General features: G+C 28.1%; 1 protein-coding gene across 1 annotated transcript in view; it reads left to right on the forward strand.

The window, feature by feature from the left end:
* The first annotated feature begins 20331 nt into the window (after window positions 1–20331).
* The window catches only part of LOC111630628 (neuroligin-4, X-linked-like), a 17576-nt gene continuing 14730 nt past the window's right edge, over window positions 20332–23177 (forward strand). The window contains exon 1 of the mRNA XM_023374761.1: window positions 20332–21033. Coding sequence (XP_023230529.1) covers window positions 20592–21033 — 442 coding nt within the window. The 5' untranslated portion in view covers window positions 20332–20591. The remainder of the gene's footprint in view (window positions 21034–23177) is intronic.

A 23177-nucleotide genomic window follows, 5' to 3' on the forward strand; every position in this document is an offset into this window, starting at 1 on the left:
TACGTAACAATGGAATTGTTAAGAGAAAGCGACGTGCAATACGTAGATGCAGTTTTTTTCGTTTTTGCGGGAAATCGAACATATTTTTAGACCCATCTAAAAATTCTCTAATTAGTCTGGAAACAAGGGGACCCAATTCTTGCATTCTGTGAAAACGGGTAAGGTTGACTGTAACGTAATAATCTTTATCTTAGTTATCGTTACTATTGCCCGAGCAACGCCGGGCCCACCTGCTAGTTTAATATATATGCTTTCCAACCTAAATTAGTAGAGGTTTGCCTTTGTACATCATACTTTCTTTAACAATAATGTCGTGCCAGTCATCTATTAACTGCTTTCAGAGGAAAATTTCAATTGAAATAACGTGATTTCTGTTCCAAACTGAAACTTCATATACAGTTTAATCCAGGGCCTGCTTCCCCTGTTGTTCCAAACTTGGTATTTGTATTCATACACCTAACTCCATTCTCGAGATTGAAGAAAGACAGCCGAGCAAACACACAAACGGACAGACATCAGCGAGAATTTATAAGTATACCATCTTTCAAAATTGCACTTCAACATATACTCAGACTTATTGAATATAATATAATACATACACCTTATTTTACTGTATTAAACGAACGTTTTCAACCTGATCAACAGGCCATCGTCAGGTTATCAATTCACTGGACCGACTCAGCAATATGTGTTATATAATTTTCAAAATTGCAGCCTAATAAAGAAGGAATTATTTAACAAATAAACTTCTTGGAACTGTAATTTGAAAATATTGTATACATAAATTTCCACTGTCTGTTCTTCCTAAATCCCGAGAACAGAATTAGACAGATGAATGCTCAGACCACTTGTGGAAAGTTTAGGAGCAGAAAGACTAGATTAACTATATATACGTACTTACGGTGCTTACCATAAGTCACGTTATTTCAATTCAAAAGGTTTCTCCTGTATTGAGTCAGATAGAATGATAATCAACACGACTATATTAATTACAGGAAAAGTATGACATACAGACACGAAAAACTACTAAAAATTTAGACCGATGTTACGAAAAATTACAGTTTGGCATGGTGACGATATCACAATAAATAATTGCTCGTAAAATATAAGTTTTTCTTTGACAAATTACTCTCTGTGTTTAATAAATTCTTAAACTCAGACAGTGTTTAAGTAATTAAACTCAATGTTTAATTGCTTAAAAACAACTAAAATCTGACAAACGATAAAAAAAGAATGAAAATATTCTAAAACAAAAACTTAACATGAATAATTTTGTGCAAAAGAGTTAATAAAATGAAAAAAAAAATTGTTATGAAAGTTAAGACGCAAATTATTTCTTGTATTTAGCGAAAACAAAATCTCATTCAAGTAAATTAGTAGAGGAGAAGGTGGTAGTGTGTAAGTAATTAAACTGAATGTTTAATTGCTTAAAAGCAACTAAAATCTGAAAAACGATAAAAAAATTTAAATATTCTAAAACAAAAACTTAACATGAATAATTTTGTGTAAAAGAGTTAATAAAAAGAAAAAAAAATTGTTATGAAAGTTAAGACGCAAATTATTTCTTGTATTTAGCGAACACAAAATCTCATGCAAGTAAATTAGTAATAAAATGAAACATTTGCCAGTAAAATATTTATGAACGTTTCTCAATTTTATAGTTACAATACTGAAAACTTTTATTTAAATTTGTAGCATAAAATAGCTTTATTTACATTACGATAACTTTTTCATACAGAATATTGAACATTAAAATTTAGTATTTGTAATTATATTGTTTATAAATTTTTATTTTAATTTATAAGCTTTTTTCTAACTTTTGCTGAGCTGTACTTTAAGGAATTTCAATATTTTTGCTTATAAATGTTTTATCGTAATAGAATAAAATTGTTTTATTCAATAGAATTACCATCATACAATAGAATTGCTGTAATTCAATAGAATTACCGTCATACAATAGAATTGCTGTTATTCAATGGAATTACTGTTATTTTCACAATCAATAATGACATATAATTCTTCAATTTTTTCAATACAGTTTTCCTATATTTTTACATAAGAATTCCTATAATTTTAAAATTTATTTCTGAAGGTGTTTGCATCTATAGCCATTATTGTTGGAAAAAACATAGATGTAATACAATAATTATCAATATTTAAGCTTACTCTGCTGAATCCATAAAAACGTGAGCTCAGTGGCATTGGAAAATGATATAGTTTTCCTCAGATGAAAGTATAAACAGATAAATAGTTGAAGCAACAATCAAAAAGCTATAAATTAATGTGTAAAAAATGTTCAAGTAGTTATGATTTAACCCAAAAGATCAAGGTAGAAATGTTACAGCTTAATTATTATCAGGAAATTCTGTATTTGTTATATAACTGTGAGAGCCGAACTTAGTGGAATTATTTTCTTTAAATCTATTTTGTGTTGAGAGAAAAAAATTAAAGAGATAAAACAAAAACCGACAATTTTATAGATAAACTGTTTCCCACGAACTTATTTCCTGGTTGAAGATGATACATCGAGTATGTCACCCGGAATATGCAGAAAATTCAACTATTGGACGGTGATAGAAAAATTTCCTAAAAAGACCATGGAAAAACCCCAATTCAGACCCCCTAATAAAAGGGGGGGTTCGATGAGTCGGACAGAGTCCTGGAGTTAACTTTGAACTGTGCATGTGTTGGCCGCCGCTTGCTATTCGTCGCCGCCCTAACTGTTCCTGATCGCCGTCACTCCGAGAGATTCGTCGCCACTTTAATATTCCCTACGTGTGAAAAACTCCGACTATCATTTTGTGAATTCTACAGGTATTTATCCTCGCGCGAAATTAATGTAAACTCTCGCTCTTGTCATCAGTCGTTGTTAGGGTCGTAGAAGTTACGTAATATGTCAGCTTCAGATTAGCTTTGGCTAAGCATCTACTAAATTAAATCTGTAAATAATCCATATCGAATAATAAACGGGTATTTTTATTTATATGAAAACTTGTGAAATGTATTTCCTTTGGTTCTCCATCCTGGACCCTCAAGTCCGCGCAAACGCGACCGTTCGAAATAACGAGATAAACGGGCAAACCGGTTTCTGTGTCTGTCCGCAAGACACAGTGGTGTCATCCTGACAAAGCATCAAAGTGGTGCCGACACTGCGGTCACATAACTCTGTACAATTGTTAAAATACTAATCATTCGAAAATATGTAAGAGATAAAATTAAAATCAGATGTAAAAAGGCGTGACTAATTTTGTGAATATCTTATATATTTCGCTAATTAAAACGTGTTTAAATTTTTATATGATTTTTAAAAAGACACAAATAGTGCAGAAGAGCATATATACAGTAGTTTTATCATCAACCGAGTCAGGAATGATTTCACACAAAGTACAGTACAAGGATTGAACGTAAAGTACAGTACAATAATTTACACGTTTTTCCTAAAATTTTAATTGTATCTTCATAATTAATATGATTTATTTTTTATTCATTTATACACTAACTCGTGATTTGTCGTTATGAATAAATGAAGATCTACACGACTAACGACATTAATTTTTGCCCAATACTATTCTTCTCACGTGTAAAAATAGTATAAATTTTCATTCTAAGTAACGTTTTCATACATTTCATAAGATTTGAAATCAAAGTATAACAATAAATATCTATTTTATTTACATTAAAACAAATTATTGTTTTAGCATAACAGTAATATTTACTTACGTTTTATTGTCCAGCCTTTATTTTGTTTTAAAGCGCTCAATAAATGCATCCCACTTCTTACACACGAGCGGGATACGTTTACTTCTTCAGCAATTTTCAACATATAAGGAAGCGTCAATCGAGCAACGTTAGTCGTAACATACTTAAATAAATTATGAGTGTCGTTTAAAATACGACCAGCTTTTTCTACGTCATCGGAAACTATACCTTTAATCAATTTAGATGAATCTTCAACAAGTGCAAAGTCAGCAATAGGAATAAGTAATACGAAAATAAAGTAAAGTTTTATTTGATTCATTTTGAAATTGGTGAGGACTACGCTCGTAGAACACTGCATGCGTGCAAAGTGTAAGAAGATTTTATATCGATTAACTCCACATAGCATTACAACTGTATGAATGTTTCGACCAATCAGAAAAATGTTATTAAAAATAGACTTAAGAAAGCGGTGGCTAGTGAATATAATATGGATGCACGTGGTTAATATTACGGTAATATTTACATATATATAAAATGTTTCTATTTTCTTAAAAATTTGAAAATTAACATATGTTTCATGTTTTGTCTAAAAAATTGTATAAATAAAAATTTAAGCATAAACATAAATAAAAACTGGTTAAATGTATTATAAAAGGAAAAAAAATTTAAAAAGTAGTAGAATAGTCTTGGAGGTTTATTGGACTCCATCGGAACGTTTTTCAGCTCGTTTGACTATTTAATAGCTACCCTATTTGATTATGTAAATTCTGGCTGTCGTGAATAGAATTTACTTTTACTAACTGATAGTACTAAGTAAAAGTTCAACCAAAAAGTGGAACAAGTTATACCAAGGAAATTTGTAAATGAGCCAACAAATATATCCGAAAGGACTTAACGTATATTCGACGCCTTTGATAAGAGGAATGAATATAATCAACAGTAAGACTTAATATTTATTAAATACCTATAGTTTTATGTATTTTTTTATATATCGCTTTATAATTTTAACTAGATGTATCGAAAACTAGCAGGTGGGCCCGGCGTCGCTCGGGCTCACCTGCTAGTTTTCGATACATCTAGATTATTACGTTACAGTCAACCTTACCCGTTTTCACAGAATGCAAGAATTGGGTTCCCTTGTTTCCAGACTAATTAGAGAATTTTTAGATCGTTCTAAAAATATGTTCGATTTCCCGCAAAAACGAANCAATGCCGAATTGATCCGTTGCATGTGATGTGATATGATGTGTTTGTATTTAACATGACGATTCATCAAGGCTCTGTAGAGTGTGACAAGATGCAATTATGAGACGCATGCTCTTTGCATGGGAGACCTTGAGAGAGAGAGAACATGCGTGCAAATGGCTTTGTTTACTTCTTATCAAAACATGACATGGTACCTATGCATGTAGTAGAGATTATTATAGTGTATTATTGTCGCAATGAATAAAATGTTTTTTATTTATGATATTTTTTCCTTCAATTTATTAGTGTCCCTTTTCATTGTAAAAAAGTTGGTCACCTTATATAATAAAAAGCTGGTAAATGTCCAGTTAGTGAGTTTACAGTTAAAGAAAAGTTGTATTTACTTTTGCAAAAATTAACCTGGGGTAATCAATTGTTAGCATTGTTGGAAAGTTATGGTTATCGAGGTCATGTATCTTTGTTAAATCCAATAACCATGTCTGATGTGTTGGTAAGAATGGTGGATAATTATTTAACTAATTTTAAAAATAAAGCTTTAGAGTACAAATTTAATAAGTGGTATTCTAATTTAATAATTGATTCAGACAAGCCAACTTTGTGAAACAGTTTAGGGTGGTATTAGCAGTATTGCATATACATTGTAACATGTTAAAAAATATGTCCTCTCTGAGAATGGAAAATTATGAATTTTGTGGTCTAGAAGTTACTTTTGATACTTATCATGTGATGGCTGAATGTAAAGCTTCTGTAAACAAAAAGGATTTTATATTTTAAAAAGAATTCTTGTCAAGATATGACTTTATAAGTTTGTTACATAATAATAAGTGTTAATTATTGTACATTTATATTGTTAATTCTCGTAAATTATTGTACATTTATATCTGGCAACACTGGTAAAGTTGTTAGTGGTCAGAGTTTTGTCTGGTTGAAAAGGTGTAAATAAGTTCTGTTAGTTATTAAAGTTAAGTATTAAAAGAATAAAACAAAAGAAAAGGTAATGCTTTATTTTTTGTCTTAACATGGTAGCAGAGCGTGGTTGAAAAGAAAAAAACAAGAAGTGAAAAGGGTTAAATAATTTAAGAAAATAAAGAAAGAGCACACGTGGTAACGGCGGTGAAGAACAGTGATATTAATATACCAATATTTGACAGAGCAGATTATAGTAACTGGAAATTACGTATGTTTAAGTTTTTATAGTTCAAAAAGTGTAAAGATGTAGTAAAGAGGGCTAGAATTAAGACCGATGATGACGAATGGGATGAACGAGATATCCAGGCGACTAATTATATCTATAGCGGAATAACTAACAAACAGCTAGAATACATAAGCGAACTTGATACGGCTTACGAAATTATCCAAAAGTTTCATGAGATGTATCTGAAAAAGTCAACAGCCTTGCAAATTGTGTGCCAACATAACGTTGAAAGTATCAAATTGAAAAATTATTCAAATGTATGTTTATTCTTAGACGCATTTGAAAAGGCTGTGAATGAATTAAAGCAGGCAAGTGCAATGATATCAGAACAAGAAAAATTAAACTACATGTTAAAATCGCTACCACAGAAGTATAGTCATATTGGTGATTTAATAGATGTTTTACCAGAAAAGGAGAGAACTGTTGACTATTTAAAAAGCAAAATAAAGTTAAAAAGTGCAGAGGAAAATTCTAATAAAGAGTCAAATGATAGATCAAATGTATTTCGAGCTGAAGCAAGATCATCATTTCAGAATAAGTTGAAATGTTTCATCTGAGGAAAACCTGGTTATTTAGAAAAACTTGTCGTTTTGAAATTGAAAATCGTAGCCGAAGTCGTGGTTTTTCTGTTTATCGAGGACATGGATTGTTCAATGCCAGAAACTCTCAGAGAGGACGAGGAAATTTATCAAACCTATTTTCACCAATGTGACGTAACAGATGCTGGTGGTCGCTAATGTTAAGTAAGTGCCGACTATGGTTGCAAAAGTGACGTTATTGACGCTAATGGCTGCCATAATCACGTAAGTGACGTTTATTGCAACCAAAGTAACGTAATTTATGTTTATCGTTGCCATAATGACGTAATTGACGTTTATCGTCAAATACGTCATTATGGCAACGATAAACATAAATTACGCCGAAAAAACGTAATTTATGTTTATTTCTGCCGAAAAAAACCGAAATTGACGTTCATAACCGCTAAAATTACGTAATTTTTAAATATAGCAGCCAAAATGTCGTAAGTGACGCCGATAACTGTAACAACTGACGAAAGATACGTATATTATAGCCAATATGACGTAATTGACGCCAATAGCCGCCAAACTAACGTAAATTACACATATTGCAGCTTAAGTAACGTAAATTATGTTTATTGTTGCTAAAATAACGTGATTGACGTTCATAACTCCCAATATGACGTAATTGACGCTTATGGCTGCCAAAGTTAGATAAGTGACGCTAATGGTTGCTAAAGTGACGTATATGACATATATAGACACCAAAGTGACGTAATAAACGCTTTTAGTTGCTAAAGTTACGTAAGTGACGCATATAAATGAAAGAACTTACGTAATTGACGCCATTAGCCGCCAAAATGATGTAAATTACAAATATTTTCGCCAATGTCACGTAACAGATGCTTGTAATCGATAATGTTACGTAAGTGCAGACTATGGTTGCAAAAGTGACGTTATTGACGCTAACGGCCGCAAAAATAACGTAAGTCACGTTTATTACAGCCAAATGGCACATATATATCATTTGTAGCTACAAAATCGCACATATATGACACTTATAGTAACTAAATTACATAAATAACGCTATATAACACAGAATAACACATATATTACACTTGCAGTTACAAAATGGCACATATATGACACTTAAAGTGACTAAATTACATAAATGACACTAAATGACACTAAATGGCACATATATGACACTTGTGGCAACTCAATGAAACATATATAATACTTATGGTAACTAAATAACATAAATGGCGCTAATTGACACTAAATGGCAAATATATGACACTTGTGGCTACAAAATCGACATATATGACACTTGTGGCTACAAAATCGACATATATGACACTTATAATAACTAAATTACATATATAACGCTAAGATACACTAAATGGCACATATATGACACTTGCTGCTACAAAATGGCACATATATGACATCTGTGGCTACAAAATAGCATATATATGACACTTATGGTAACTGAATTACATAAATGACACTAAATGACACAAAGTGAAAAATATATGACACTTGTGGCAACTCAATAGAACATATATGACACTTATGGTAACAAAGTTACATAAATGACGCAAAATAACACGACATAGCACATATATGTAAAAGTGGCTAAATTATGGCACATATATAACACTTGTAGCTACAAAATGGCACATATATGACACTTCTGGTGACTAAATTACATAAATAACGCTATATGACACTAAATGGCACATATATGACATTTGTGTAAACTTAATGGAACGCATATGACACTTATAGTTACTAAATTACATAAATTACGCTAAATGACACTAAATTGCACATATATGACACTTGAGGTCACAAAATGGCACATATATGACACTTATCGTAACTAAATTACATAAATAACGTGAAATGACACTAAATCGCACATATATGACACTTCGGGCTACAAAAAGGCACATATATGACTTGTATAATAACTAAATTACATAAATGATGCTAAATGAAATTTATTGGCACATTAATGACACTTGTGGAAACTCAATAAAACATATATATCACTTATAGTAACTAAATTACATAAATCACATTAAATGAAACTAGATGACACATATATGATACTTGTGGCTACGAAATAACACATATATGACACTTATAAATAACGTAATTGACATTCATAACCGCAAAAGTGACGTGATTTACGTTATTGGTAGAAAAAGTGATGCGAGTGACGCCGATAACCGAAAAAACTCACGGAAGTGACGTTCATAACTGCAAATATAACGTACTTGACGCCAACTGCTGTAAAAAAGACGTAATTTATGTTTATTTTTGCCAAAATGACGTAATTGACGTTAATAACCGCCATAATGACGTATTTTACGCCTAAATTAGTAGAAGTGACGTAAGTGACGCCTATAACTGTAAAAACTTACATAAGTGACGTTTATAACTGCCAATATAACAAAATTGACGCCTATTCTCGCAAAACTCACGTATATCACACCTATTGTAACTAATCTTACGTAACAAACGCTTGTGGTCACTAAAATAAAGTAAGTAACAACAATAGCCGTATAAAATACGTAATTAACGCTTATCGTCGCAAAAGTTACGTAAGTGACGTTAGTTGTTGCCAAAGTGACGTAAATTATGTTTATTGTTGCCAAAATAACGTAATTGACGTTAATTGTTGCCAAAGTGACGTAAATCGTGTTTATTGTTGCCAAAATAACGTAATTGACGTTCATAACCGCCAAAATGACGTAATCAACGCCTATGGTTGCAAAAGTGACGCGAGTGACGCGGTTAATTGATAAAACTTACGTAAGTGACGTTTATAACTGCCAATATGACGTAATTGACGAAAATTGCCGCCAAACTAACGTAAATCACATATATTGCTATGAATGTGACGTAGCAGACGCTTGTAATCGCCAACATAACGTAAGTAACGATTATGGCCGCAAAAGTTACGTAATTAACGCCTATAAACGCCAAAGTTACGTGAGTGACGCTTATTGCTGCCAAAGTGACGTAATTTATGTTAATTGTAGTCAAAATGACGTAATTGACGTTTATAACTGCCAAAGTAACGTAATCTACGCTTATGGCCACAAAAATAACGAAATTGACTCTAATGGTATTCAAAGTGACGTATATGACATACATGGCCACTGAAGTAACGTTATAAACGCTTATGGCCGCCAAAGTGACGTCAGTGACGCCTGTGGGCGAAAAAACTAACGTGAGTGACGTTTATGACTGCCAATATGACGTAATTTACGCCAATTGCCGCAAAACACTCACGTATATCACACTTATTGCCGCTAATCTTACGTAACAAACGCTTGTGGTAACTAAAATGACGTAAGTAACAACAATAGCCGCGATAGTTACGTAATTGACGCTTATGGCCGACAATGTTACGGAAGTGACGTTTATAACTGTCAATATGAAATATTATACGCCTATTCTCGCAAAACTCACGTATATCACATATATTGTAACTAATCTTACGTAACAAACGCTTGTGGTCACTAAGATAAAGTAAGTAACAACAATAACCGTATAAAATACGTAATTAACGCTTATTGTCGCCAATGTTACGTAAGTGACGTTAATTGTTGCNAATTGATTTGTAATTGTTTTCCAGTTCATTTTCTACTTTATTTTAATATTACTTTTACATTTGAATGCTTTCTAATGATTTTTGCATGCTTTTATAATAATAATAAGCTATAGAAAAGTAGTAATTTTATAACTTAATAAAGAAATACGAAGCCGAGTCGAAGAATAATTTGTCTGTGCAAAGAACAATAAGTCAGCATGAAGAACAATTAACGGAATAAGACAATGCTTAGATTGAAGAATGAGCAGAATCAAGAACAATAAGTCAGCATGAAGAACAATGAGCAGAATGCAGAACAATATATCAGTATAAAGAACGAATCTTCATTCGTTCTTTATACTGATATTCGCTCTTTATACTGATACTGATATATTGCTAATAACCGAAATAATATATTAATATTTTGTTAATGAATAGAAGGAAGAATAATTGTACTATACATAAAAGTATTTTAAAAATCGAACATTGTATTAATATATTTGTAAAAGAACAGGATGAATAATCACAATACATCAAGATAAAGAACAATAAAGAAAGAATGAAAACATTAAAAGATTTCAAGAATAACTTTTAATATTTTTCTATTTAATAAAAATGACAAACATTGTAATTAATATATCAATTCATTACACAGAGAAAATTTTCGAAATTCATTATTTAATAATGTACAACTGTAGAAAAGCAATTATTGTGATTTCCTTTAAATAGACTAAGAAATAATTACGTTTCTGAATTTCATTCAATTTTAAAATTCGGATGGAACATCTCTCATTGTGATTCATGAATAAGTCTTCCCATTTATGCAAATATAATTATAACTCAGTCAAATTTGTGCCAGAATTTGTTTTACATTGATATTCAAATTATAGGTTAAATGCGGGTAGTTTAATGAGGAGTGATTCTTAATTGCCTTATGCAAAGAAAAATAAAATTAATAATAATGAAAAAAAAAGTGCACAAAGTTTATTTTCTATTCATATTAATTCAATCTAAGTATTTACTTTATTTAATAAGTTTATATGAAATATTACGGAATTTCCCGTAAGATATCTAATTTTAAATAGCCTACGTCTTATATTTTTATGGTTATTAGTTTAATGAACTTGTACTCTGAGACAAGTCAGGATAATTAATAATTCAATATTTGAAATTTTATTAAATAAAACTGTGGAAATTCTCTTTTGATTAAATTTATTTAACTTGTTCAACTAAGAGTTTTTCCAATAAATCTATATTTCTCCTACTGAATTAAAAATACATCAGACTTTCCTACAGTTTTGTTCATTGATATTTTTCGCTATTTTCCTTATATATATGTATATTTATTTATTTATAAATACACGAATTTATTATAAATTTAATTTTATTTAANATTTAATTCCGACATCACTCGAATCGAAAGCTAATAGTCGGTGACTGTAACTTTTGATGATATTGCGGTTTATATAGTCAAAATCTTATAATTGTGGCTATACATCATTTTCCAATAGCAACTTGTATACTCGCGTCTAGACTGAACATTTATACATATATCTGGAATTTCTATACTAATTTTAGTGCAGATTCGTCTGACGAATCTAATAGCATATAAATTTTAAGTCGGTGACTGTAACTTTTGATGATATTGCCATTTATATAATTCTTAATTTGCTTGGAATTTTGTATAAGTTTGAATACATTAGATTAAAAAAACACTATCATTATGTTAATCGTACAAGATTTATAGATTAAAAAATCGATTTAGAATTATAGAATTGTTTAAATTTATTAATAGTTGCAGCTCTAGTTTATAAATTATACCTTAAATATTCTAATGCTTAAAGCATAATGTTCTGTAAACTTAATCTATTATACATCAACGATAACTTTACAATAATAAAGTACTGTACTGTACATCACTTTACATAATCTTATGTGATAACATAGTTCTAGAGTTAAGAATATTACAGAATTTTATAACCTATACAAACATTTATAGTATAAAAAAACATTTATTTTTGATATACAAATGCCAGCTTATATATTACTGTGTAAAATTTTACAATACTCCAGATACATTTTATAGTAGGAGAGTTGTTATTCTCAAAATTCAATGGTAAACTATTCCATCTCACAATTCATAGAAATTCAAAAATTTATAAAAATTCTATAATGTTTTAGTATTTTTTTTTAAACGGAAACATTAAAATTACTAAGTATCAATTACAATTGAAAAACACTAAGTATTGATGAGTATGGGGATCAGGAAGAGAAAAATGATATATTAAGAGTTTTAAATCGGTCGAAACGTATTATAAAGTATAACGGATGATGTTTACACAATATATAGTCTTTATAATGTAAACACATGTCAAGCAAACCAAATTGAAAAACCAAACAAAATCGTTTTCCAATCATATACGAGAAGATGCTTTCTCGAAATACATTGTTATGCAAATTGATTTTTCTTATTTTCGTATGCATAGAGTTAAATCGGCAAAAATTTTAGCCAGTTTGATAGAGTTTAGATAAAAATATATAAGAGCTATATACAAATATATAACAAATTTACGAGATATTAAGGTATATCAAATAACTCATGTAACGAATACTTAATATTTAAAGGATTTCATTTTTAAAAATTATTGTGTTTTATATATTTTATGATGATACGGTTTAATAAACAATTTGACTACGTCGCAAATTCTCGATAATCAATTTATATTAAATCAATATTCTAGTGTTGTCTGTACTTGTAAATTTTAACACGAGCTTAAATTACTACCCACTAAATTTTATTTAATATCCATTTTCACTACAGATAAAATTTCTAGCTATCGGCATTTATATATATATATACACACATACAAATATATATTTTTTTTTATTATTTTTTCTGATAAAATATGAGAATATTTACCTATTTTAAAAATAGTATTTTCTATTTATTTTTTATTATTATTTTTTTTATTCTTCTTACTGATAACAAGTCAAGTGTTGTCGTTGTTTCTTTTTTATTTTATTTTCTTGAAATTTCATTCCATTATTTAAAAATTCACCAACTTATGAATAATTTCAGGAAGAACAACAATATTTAAATGATAATTTTACAAAATGCGGAATTGCACGAAATATTTGGATTACTTTACTAGAAAAATTTTTCTTTGGTGTTTTATTATAATCATCAACAACTTTAAGAAATAAAAAAAAACACACAAGGAAAACAAAAAAAAAAAAAAATAGAAACTTTTACTGTTTGATGCAAAGTTTTTGGTATTTATTATTCGTTTGTGAAAGAGTAATTGGAAAATATTTTGCATGATTATTCTTGTTGAATTTATGCTTTAAACAAGTTTCTTTTTTATTTATTTCTTTATTTAATGCATAATTTCCTCTAATGTCTTTTAAGTGCTAGAATTACGATAGAAAGCTTTAAAATTTATTTATTTTTAAGCGTTACATTTATATCTGTTGTAATAAATTTGTTAATTTTCGTCTCACACAAGCTACAAAAAAAAAAAACAATATATATATCATTTAAAGGTATAAAAACAAAAATTATATTTTAAATTTTTATTTTATTTACTATTAAAATAATTTTATTTATTTCCAAATTTTTTATAACAAAGAAAAAAAACGACAATAAAAAATTAAAACGTGTTTTTTAATATTTAAAATATAAATTACTTTAAGGAGAAGAAAAAAATAATTAAAACGTTATTTTTAATTTTATAAATAAATAATCATTAAATTTTATTAAAATTTAGTTTAATAAATAATTTATAAATGTTATTTTCTTAATTATAAATAAGGAAATGTTGAGTGCAGAAGCAATTTACATTTTATCTTATCTGAAAATAATTATAATTAGACTTTAAAACCTCGTTTAAATTTTATTAAAAAATAATTTAAATGAAATCATTTCTGTTTTATTTTAGTTTTTTTTTATGTACAGTACTGTACAAATAGATATAAATTATTTTTATTATTATTATTGTTATTTTCTATTTATAGAATTAAATAAAGCGAAACAATTAAAAATTNTATTTTCTTCGTGATAAAATATTGCAGTTCGAACGAAATTGTTAAAGTGCATCGATCAATGATCTAATACCGTGTAGCGAATAAAAAAAAAGCAAAATATATATCACTACCAATAATCTTTACTGTACTTCAGGCTATTTCTCTTTTACAATATTTATAACGTATGGAGTATCATTTAGACGTTATGGCATATTAATTAATTAATTATGGTATATTAATTAATGTATGGATAAAGATGGATTCCGCATGAGTTACACATCCGCTAACACGTCTTTCAAATAATTGCCAACATCACTTTCCATCTCGCATCACATGCTGTATTAAATGCAACATATCATGTTTCTAACAGGTGAGCGGTGTCACTTCTATGAATAATTATCAGTATACACGAAGAAAGGCAATATAGCACTTGTTTCACGTTTAACGTATTTCTAGAGTTAATTTCGAGTGCATTTACCATTAAACATCTTGGAATTGATTTCTAGTCTATTATGTTTTGTTACTTGAACAGCTTTCAATAGCATCTTTGTTAGGAAGAAAAAAAAAGTAGCACTTAAGTCCTTACAAGTGAATTATCGGCTTGGACTACAGTAAAAAAAAAAATACAATAAAAATAAAAAAATAAAAGAGAGAGAAAAAAAAATAAATTTTATATTATAACTTAATAATGGTTATTAACTTATTAAAGAAAACTTTATTATAATTAATTTAACATAATTAATTGGAGTTTAAGTGCATAAAATTTGTGATAAATTGAATAATATCAATGGAAAGTCTATAATAAAATTTACTCTAGGAAAGTTACTCCCAATTCTATTTTTCTCGTTTTATTCTTTGAGTCATGCTGTTTTGCATTATAAATTACATTTTGTTTTTTTAAAAGATGCTGCCTTTATCCGGGAAATACGAGTATTTGCAATCGCACTCTATATATCTTAGGATGCTACTTTATGCTCTGATGCTGAAACGCTGAGAAATAATGTCATCCAGTGATATATCTTTCATGTTATGAACTCGAATAAATTATTTAGAACGTGTTTCTACACTTCAGGCATTTTATTGCTCCATGCACTATTCTTAGCCTACATATCCTTTTCATCAATAGCGCTACTGGGCCAGCTCTTGTTTCATAAATTTTAATTTTGTATCTTTCTCTCCTAATCATTTAATTTAATTTAAATATATTCTACAAGTATTTAATTTATTTTTAAACCCGGTGATAACGTTATTATTATGTTATAAATAGAAGTGAAGCGAAAAAAAATTTTTTTTTCGACTGAGGATGGTATTAAAAACGATCATAAAAATTCATGAAAGATGTATTATTCATATAAAATCATGACTGATGCTTTTAGATTAAGATCTAAAAGCATTATGATTTTTCTATATTTTTTCTTATATTTTTTAAAAGAAAATTTATAATAGTCTATGCACCAAAACTTTCTATTAAATGTAATATCTCTTGTCTTAAATTTCATTAACAATTCATGTCAAAGTTTCGAAAGAGTTAACAAGAAGACGTGAATCGTCTTTGATTAACTCTTTTAAAAGGTTCTGCGACTAACATGATTTCCTGAAAAATCTATTATTTTCTGCACATCTCATTCATCTAAAGTTACTCATAAAGAAGTTTCAAAAAAATTGTATTGATACTTAGCCTATTTAATTGTGCTGAAAAATATCAATATTCGTTTAATTTAATGTTCAACCAGGGACTCGAAAGGATAGGTTTCAAAAGTAACATTAAGCTTAGTATTCATTATATTCTCTAATGTATACTTCATCTTTGACACTGTATTTTTAAGATATATATTATTATGATTATCACTCGACGTCTGATAATCAATACTTATGTCGAGACCCAAACCTTGCATCCTTAAATCAATACAAAAGAGCATTTGCTTAGATTTTATACATTTAACAACACGGGAAATGAATTACGGTAGTCTATAACAAAATTAGAATATTCTAAAAGCAGAATTTATAATTTCCTTCCTACCATAAACTAACTTAAAATTGCCAGTTTCAAATTTAGTATAAGCTTATTATCACAAGGTAAAAATAATTAAGGGAAAAAGTTATCTAAAATTAAGCAATTATGCAAATCTTGCCAATTAATAGTAAGTTTTTTTTAATTAGAAGACATCATCACTTTTTTTAAATTAATCTCAATTATGCAGTCAAATTACTACGTAGAGATTAAAGAAGGGGGTGGAAGAATGACTAATTAAAGTACAATAATAATATTTAAAGGATAACAAATAAAATAATAACAATTACATTTTTTTTCATCGAAAACAATGGTTTAATTTTTATATTTAATACAGAGTTACTTAGATTAATTCTAAAAATAGAATATGTTGATTATAATTAAACTTTATCAAATTGATTAATGCATCATATCTTACTCAGGAATACATTAATTAAATACGTTAGGTTGATAAAAAAATAAAACCATTTTATGTAATATTAAGTTCTCTATGAAGTAGGAGGATTATCAATAATAAAACGGAGCTTAAAAGCCTATTTTGAAATCGTTTTGAAACTATTTTCTTTTGCTTATAAAGGCCTACAATAAATATGAATGTTATATAATTTTATCGACACCGTTAAAAATTATCTTATAACTCTATAGCTTCCTTTTGACTTTAATCGTTATATTTAATACAACGATTAAAGTCAAGTAAAGCGATTGAATTATAGAAGGTAAGATTTCCAGGTGGAAATATCTTTTTATTGAATTTCATTCCTTTTCAGTCAAAGTCTTTTATCTGTGGGCTGAGTTAAAGGGCAAAGCTAATCTTCTCTTTTGAGTAAGTAGTTCAAAATTAAGATTGAAAAATGCTGTAAATTTTGTCGAAGGAAAATTACGAATTTATACCAAGCTAAGAATAAACTTCTCTATTTTAATCAACCATTTTTAAGAAGTTATTAGTTTTGATCGTTTCGAATCAATTTTATATTTAATTTTCAAATTGTGCAATTTGGCAGATGGAAGCAGTTTATTAGCTTTCTTTATTTAATCATTTCCAGTAAAGTTAGAGATTCAGTGCAGTTTTTTATTGCTATTTTATTTCCACGTATACTTTTCCATTTAAATTTACTTCGTTCTTAAAATTCGATAAGAAAAAACAAAATACATATTAAAATTATATTCGATCAAATTTATATTTTTCGAATAAATTTAATAATATAGTAGTTGTTTATCGTCACACATATTCGGTTGGTATATCAATAATAATTTATAAGCCTTCAAAATTGAAAATTTAAAGAGAAAAATTCAGAAAGACGATAAAAAAATAAAATCTAAAATATTATCTACCACATTTCCTATATTCTTATAAAATTTAACATGCTTTAAATAGTTAAATATATAAAATTCGATAATTTATAATTATATATAATTTACATATGTCATATAACTTTGTATAAAGGTGAATTTTATTGATTTTATTTTGCTAATTTTAACATTTAAATTGTATTACCTGTCAAATCTTAAATGTCAAATGTACAGTACAATTTATACAATAATCTAATATAAACATTGTTATTAAAATAGGAATTTATTCTTTACTCTTTCTGTTAGATCTATTTAAATTTAAATCTGATTATGGATTTATTAATGTAATCTTGAAAATTTGAATGTATATAATCCAGTATGAATATTTACACTACATATTCTTGTACAGTTGGCTTTATTATATGCTGGATAATAATCTATTTACTATAGAACGTACTGTATAATTTATATAAATCTATATAATTTATTATAAGTTATATTCTATAATATATAATACTCTGTATAATAGTACAAAAATAGAATAAAATCTAACGTTTCTACTCAGGTTTATTATGTTTAATATTGATTTTATATTAAATGCTTTTATATTAATTAATTTACATTAAACTCTTTTAACAGAACTTTTATTTTAATTAGTTGTTTATTTTGATATTTGAAATTCATTAGTTTAAGCGAGTAATTATTTTTAAAATGCATCAAAATATTGAATAAAATTTTCTAAAAATACTCCAGAAAATATGTTGAACGATGAAATTTTTATCTTCCTTATTCTGCTACGGAAGAGCTATTGAATAGAATGTTTGTCCTGTTATAAAAAAAGCCCATATATTTATCAAGTTATTATTTTTACAGATGTCAATATCATGTGTCGCTATGTTCTATTCGTTCTCCAAAATTCGATCCTGACTGGTGAGTTGTAAAAGAATCATTAATACTGTATTACCTTATTATTGAAGTAAAATAACTATGGTTATAAATATCAATTATCTTTTTTTTATGTCAAACCTCATCAGTTATACAAACGATGATTATTAATACAATACCAAAACTTTACCGGCTAAAAAAAAAGGGTGATAATAACACAGTTTTAGAAATTAATTAAGTAAACGCCTCAATTTTCGAATTTTGTAAACGTTATGTAGGATGATTAGATTTTAAAATAAATGATTACTTTAATAATAGGGTGATATTTTCGATTTTTTTTTATTAAGGTATAAGTGAAATGTATATATAAACTAAGATAATTAAGCTGTTTTACCTATTTAAGGAGTCTGTTCACAATCTCGGTACGGATTTCAAAGGTCCATTACCGACTTTTTGAAGGGGACGTTGAAGATACTTAAACAACACTTTTCTCTGTTTCTTTGAAGTTCTCAAAAGCTATCAGACACCTAATCTACTACTTTAGCCACGTTGTCAATGGTTAGACTTACTCTTTACTTCCATCAATGCAACTGATTTCTCAAATCGCCAAAGTGCCTCAAGGCAAACTACTAACGATCACATTTCCACTTTACTGTCTTAATACATTATTCGATATACAGTATCAGCTTATTGATATTTTTAAAGTAGATTCTGATAATAAGAAATAACCTAATAAATAAAAAAACATATTCTAAATTAAAAATATAGTAAAAATATTTTTAAAAAAATAGTAGGTTATTCATAAGCCAATTTTTCCAGGACGGAATTTTTATTGTTTAAATTAAAGCTTATTATATAAATTTAATTTAAAAGAAATCTTTAATACTCTTTTAAAGATTTTTAAATGCCGTTATAGAGATATAAATACTATATGGACCTAAATCGATTGAGGTAAACCGAGCTTAGATAACAAAAATACGTTTCTTCAAAAATTGTTCCAATCTGAAGAAAGGAAAAATCTTTATAAAAACCTGATTTATTTTTTCGATATTGTTACTAAAATACAGGAAATATTTTAAATTTATAAATGATAAACTTTAAAACAATTAAATGTTTAAAATGCATACCCCGAAGTCAAAATTTGCATGTTCCTATTCTTGATTGAGATTGAATGCAATTAATCAATGGATAAACCGAAATGGAATGACAAATACCTAAGTTATTGTTGATTGGTAACGCCCAAGGGTTTGTTTATCGCAATGCCCATGTTTCTGAACAGAACTTCTATTCAATATAAACACAATATAAAGGAATCTCGATTCAAAACACACCTAAACTTCAGAAAACGATAAAATGTAGAAATTTAAAAAGAAAAAAAAATATATATATATAACTTATATTTTTTGTTTGCATAGAAAAATATATATATATTTGATTTTTAACATTTATATAATTTTTCAAAAATCTGTTTCATTTCTTCAAAAATATTCTATAAAATGTTTTGTATCAGTCAAAAAATATTTTTAAAATGTTTATTTACGCAATACCCAATCAGAGTTGAGTTTCACTTTCTTTTAAATAAAGCTAGCCAATTAGCGTCGTCTGACTCGTTCGACTCTTACGATGATTGGTCATTAAATATGAGACAACATACAAAATTATCCAATTATCTTATAAATAGCTCTCTTTTTAGTTAACTATAACAGTGATTTGTTACTTAATATTAATTTATATTAAATGCTTTTATATTAATTAATTTACATTAAANAGAACAATTTCCTTGGTAAGCTTTGCTGTCTTTAGCTTCTTCTTCGACCTGTGGCGTATCGAACGGTTTTAGGCAGACACCACGTGGTCCTAGACCGAATGCGTAATGCTCATGCGCACAATAGCTTGGTCAGGTCGAACATGTTCAGTCGTACTCGTAGTACGTCGACTGTTTCATTGCAAGACGTTTGTTTCTGTTGACATAGTGCTTTTATCATTATATATCGATGTGTTTAAATCTCGCTTCTAAAACTATCTCTGTTATCCGGAGTGTATATACGAGTTAAATCAAGTTAGAAAGGGGAAAAGTATCGCCTTAGCCGAATTTGTGCCGATTGGGGAGATGGTGTTAGGTGCTTTGGGCTTGACTAGAGAGTGGGTGAGTGAAGAATGAATAAGAAAGTCAATATATACGACACTACTTCATTAGTGTTTTTAATACTGTTATGGATATTGGTTGACTCAGTTGCTACGAGACATTTAAGTTCCCGTGTGGTGACCACTAAGTATGGTGCCCTGCGCGGTTCCATTGCAACCCTTCCTAACCGGCAATTAAAGCCCGTCGAAATATTTTTGGGTGTTCCCTATGCCACTCCACCAATGGGTTCTTTACGTTTCATGCCACCGGTGACACCCGCTCATTGGAAAGGAGTGAGAAATGCGGATCAGTTCGGTCCCGTCTGTCCCCAACGTCTTCCGGATATTACCAATGAGACAGAGGCTCTTCGCAGGATGCCTTCGGGTCGTCTTCTATATCTTCGCCGTCTCCTACCCTATCTCGTCAATCAGAGTGAAGATTGTCTTTACCTCAATATCTATGCTCCGTTACAAGGTAAACGAAACTTTATTCTTTTACAGAAAATATATTTTCTTCTCCAAGGTATTTAGGTTTTTACCAAGGAGTCGTTGAGTTCAATGAACTGAAATCTTTCTTCGGCACTGTATAAATCTTTTAATTTAAGAGAATGCGTTAATCAGAACGTCACATATGTCATCCTAGACGACGTCCACTTGATTGAATGCACCTACAACACATAAAATAACTGCAACGTAAGATGGAATTCTAACTTCAATAAATTACTTTTCTCAAAAGTAGATAATTTTAAGAGATTTTATATTAATTATAATGTTTAGCTTAAGAATTTTCTCTTCACCAAAACAAAATTTATGTAAACTTTCTACTGATTATTATTAGGATTAATTCTTGTGAATCGGAATGCAAATCATCAAATCACTATCGTATGATTCAATTTAAAATTGTTAAACGAAGAGAAAATTATCTTAATTTATTATAATGTACTTAGCAATATTAACAAATTGAAATCTTAATTATTTTATTTCTAGTATTTCTACACATGACTATATTAGAGCAAAACTTAAAGATTAATTTTATTGAGTGTGGTATAAAAATACATATTTTCATTTATTTCTTCAAAATAATCGTCATAGATTACTTCAATAAACCTAAAAAACACATTGAAGACTTTGCTAAACTTCAAACTGTGCTTATATAGATTAAAGTTTCATAGAGTAAATAAACTTAATGGGATGCCATTATAGTATATATATAGAAAGAGAGATTTTATTAGTGATTTTTTGCTATTTTTGATGATTAAATTGAATAGAATTGTTATATAATTACATAAAAATAAATTAATGACATTCGATCCTTTAAAGTTCCAACAAACTCTCTTTATGCCCATTTAGAAAAATCCTTCTGATCCGTTATGATATAATAAATAGAAAGGGGGAAAAAAGAAGAAATTTCTGCTCTTTTCTCTGTTGTAATCTTCAACTAATTGGAGAATCGATGTCACCACAAAAGCAACTTGTTTTGCAGGCATTCTGCCAATAATGTCTAGGAACAGGTGTAACAAAACACAGATTACAACTCATTCCAGTTTGTTTTATTACACTTGTATAATTACATCGGCAGTATATAAGCTTATTTATAAAAATAAATAAGAGTGGGGGATGTAAGACGTTGATACATTTTTGGAATGAAGTACGATATCTGTAGAGAGAGAAAAGTCGGAAAATAAATCCGGAACGTTCGCATTCCTTGTTAGAAACATTCGTTCGTAAATCATCAGCAGTAATGAGGATGCTGATAGTTGATGAATAACAAGCTGAGCAAGATTACATTTTAAACAGAACTCCATCTAAACTTAAAATCACCTTTGAATATGCATACATTTCAATAATATATTATTGGAAATACATAAATCGTTTTTCTGCAATATAATATATATATATATTTTTTTTATTTTAAAAATTATTTATGACAGAAAATTAACTTTAAAAGCTGCTAGACAATGAAAATTTACATATTAAGTATTATTTAACATAAAAAATTTGCATATTAAATGTTGTTTAAAATCGAAAATTTAATCTTTAATACTGATGAAAGAGAATGTTGAATACATATATAAAGGAATATTAAAATTTATCAGTTAAAAATCGGTTAAAATCCAAAAAGAAATTTCATTTTGATGCTGCTTAAGATTAATAATTTTTATCCTAAAACATTTTGATTCCTAATGCCTTTTAAGGATGAAAATTTATACGTTAATATTGTTCAGGGTGGAAAATTTTAATCCTAATACCACTTGAGAATGATAATTTATACGTTAAATATTGTTTAAGGTAGAAAATTTAATCGTTAAAGTACAGTACTTAAGAAAGAAAATTTCTTTCCTAATATTATTTAATACTTTAAATATTTACATTCATTATTAATTACAATTAAATATATATTTTTTTAAATGTTAAACAAAACTAAGTATACTTTTAATCATTTATATTGTTTAACAATGGTTATGAATGTATTAAATAGATTAAATAATTTATATAAAAATATTTAAGAATTAAATTTTTAATATGAAATTTGCTTAAAAATATAAATATTTGTCTCCATTTTACTAATTAAAAGTAAAAATTTCGGTTTTAAATATTATTAAAAATTAATAATGAATG

Source organism: Centruroides sculpturatus, unplaced genomic scaffold, assembly GCF_000671375.1.
Source record: "Centruroides sculpturatus isolate CEXI.00-Female unplaced genomic scaffold, Cexi_2.0 scaffold20, whole genome shotgun sequence".
NCBI classification, from domain to species: domain Eukaryota; kingdom Metazoa; phylum Arthropoda; class Arachnida; order Scorpiones; family Buthidae; genus Centruroides; species Centruroides sculpturatus.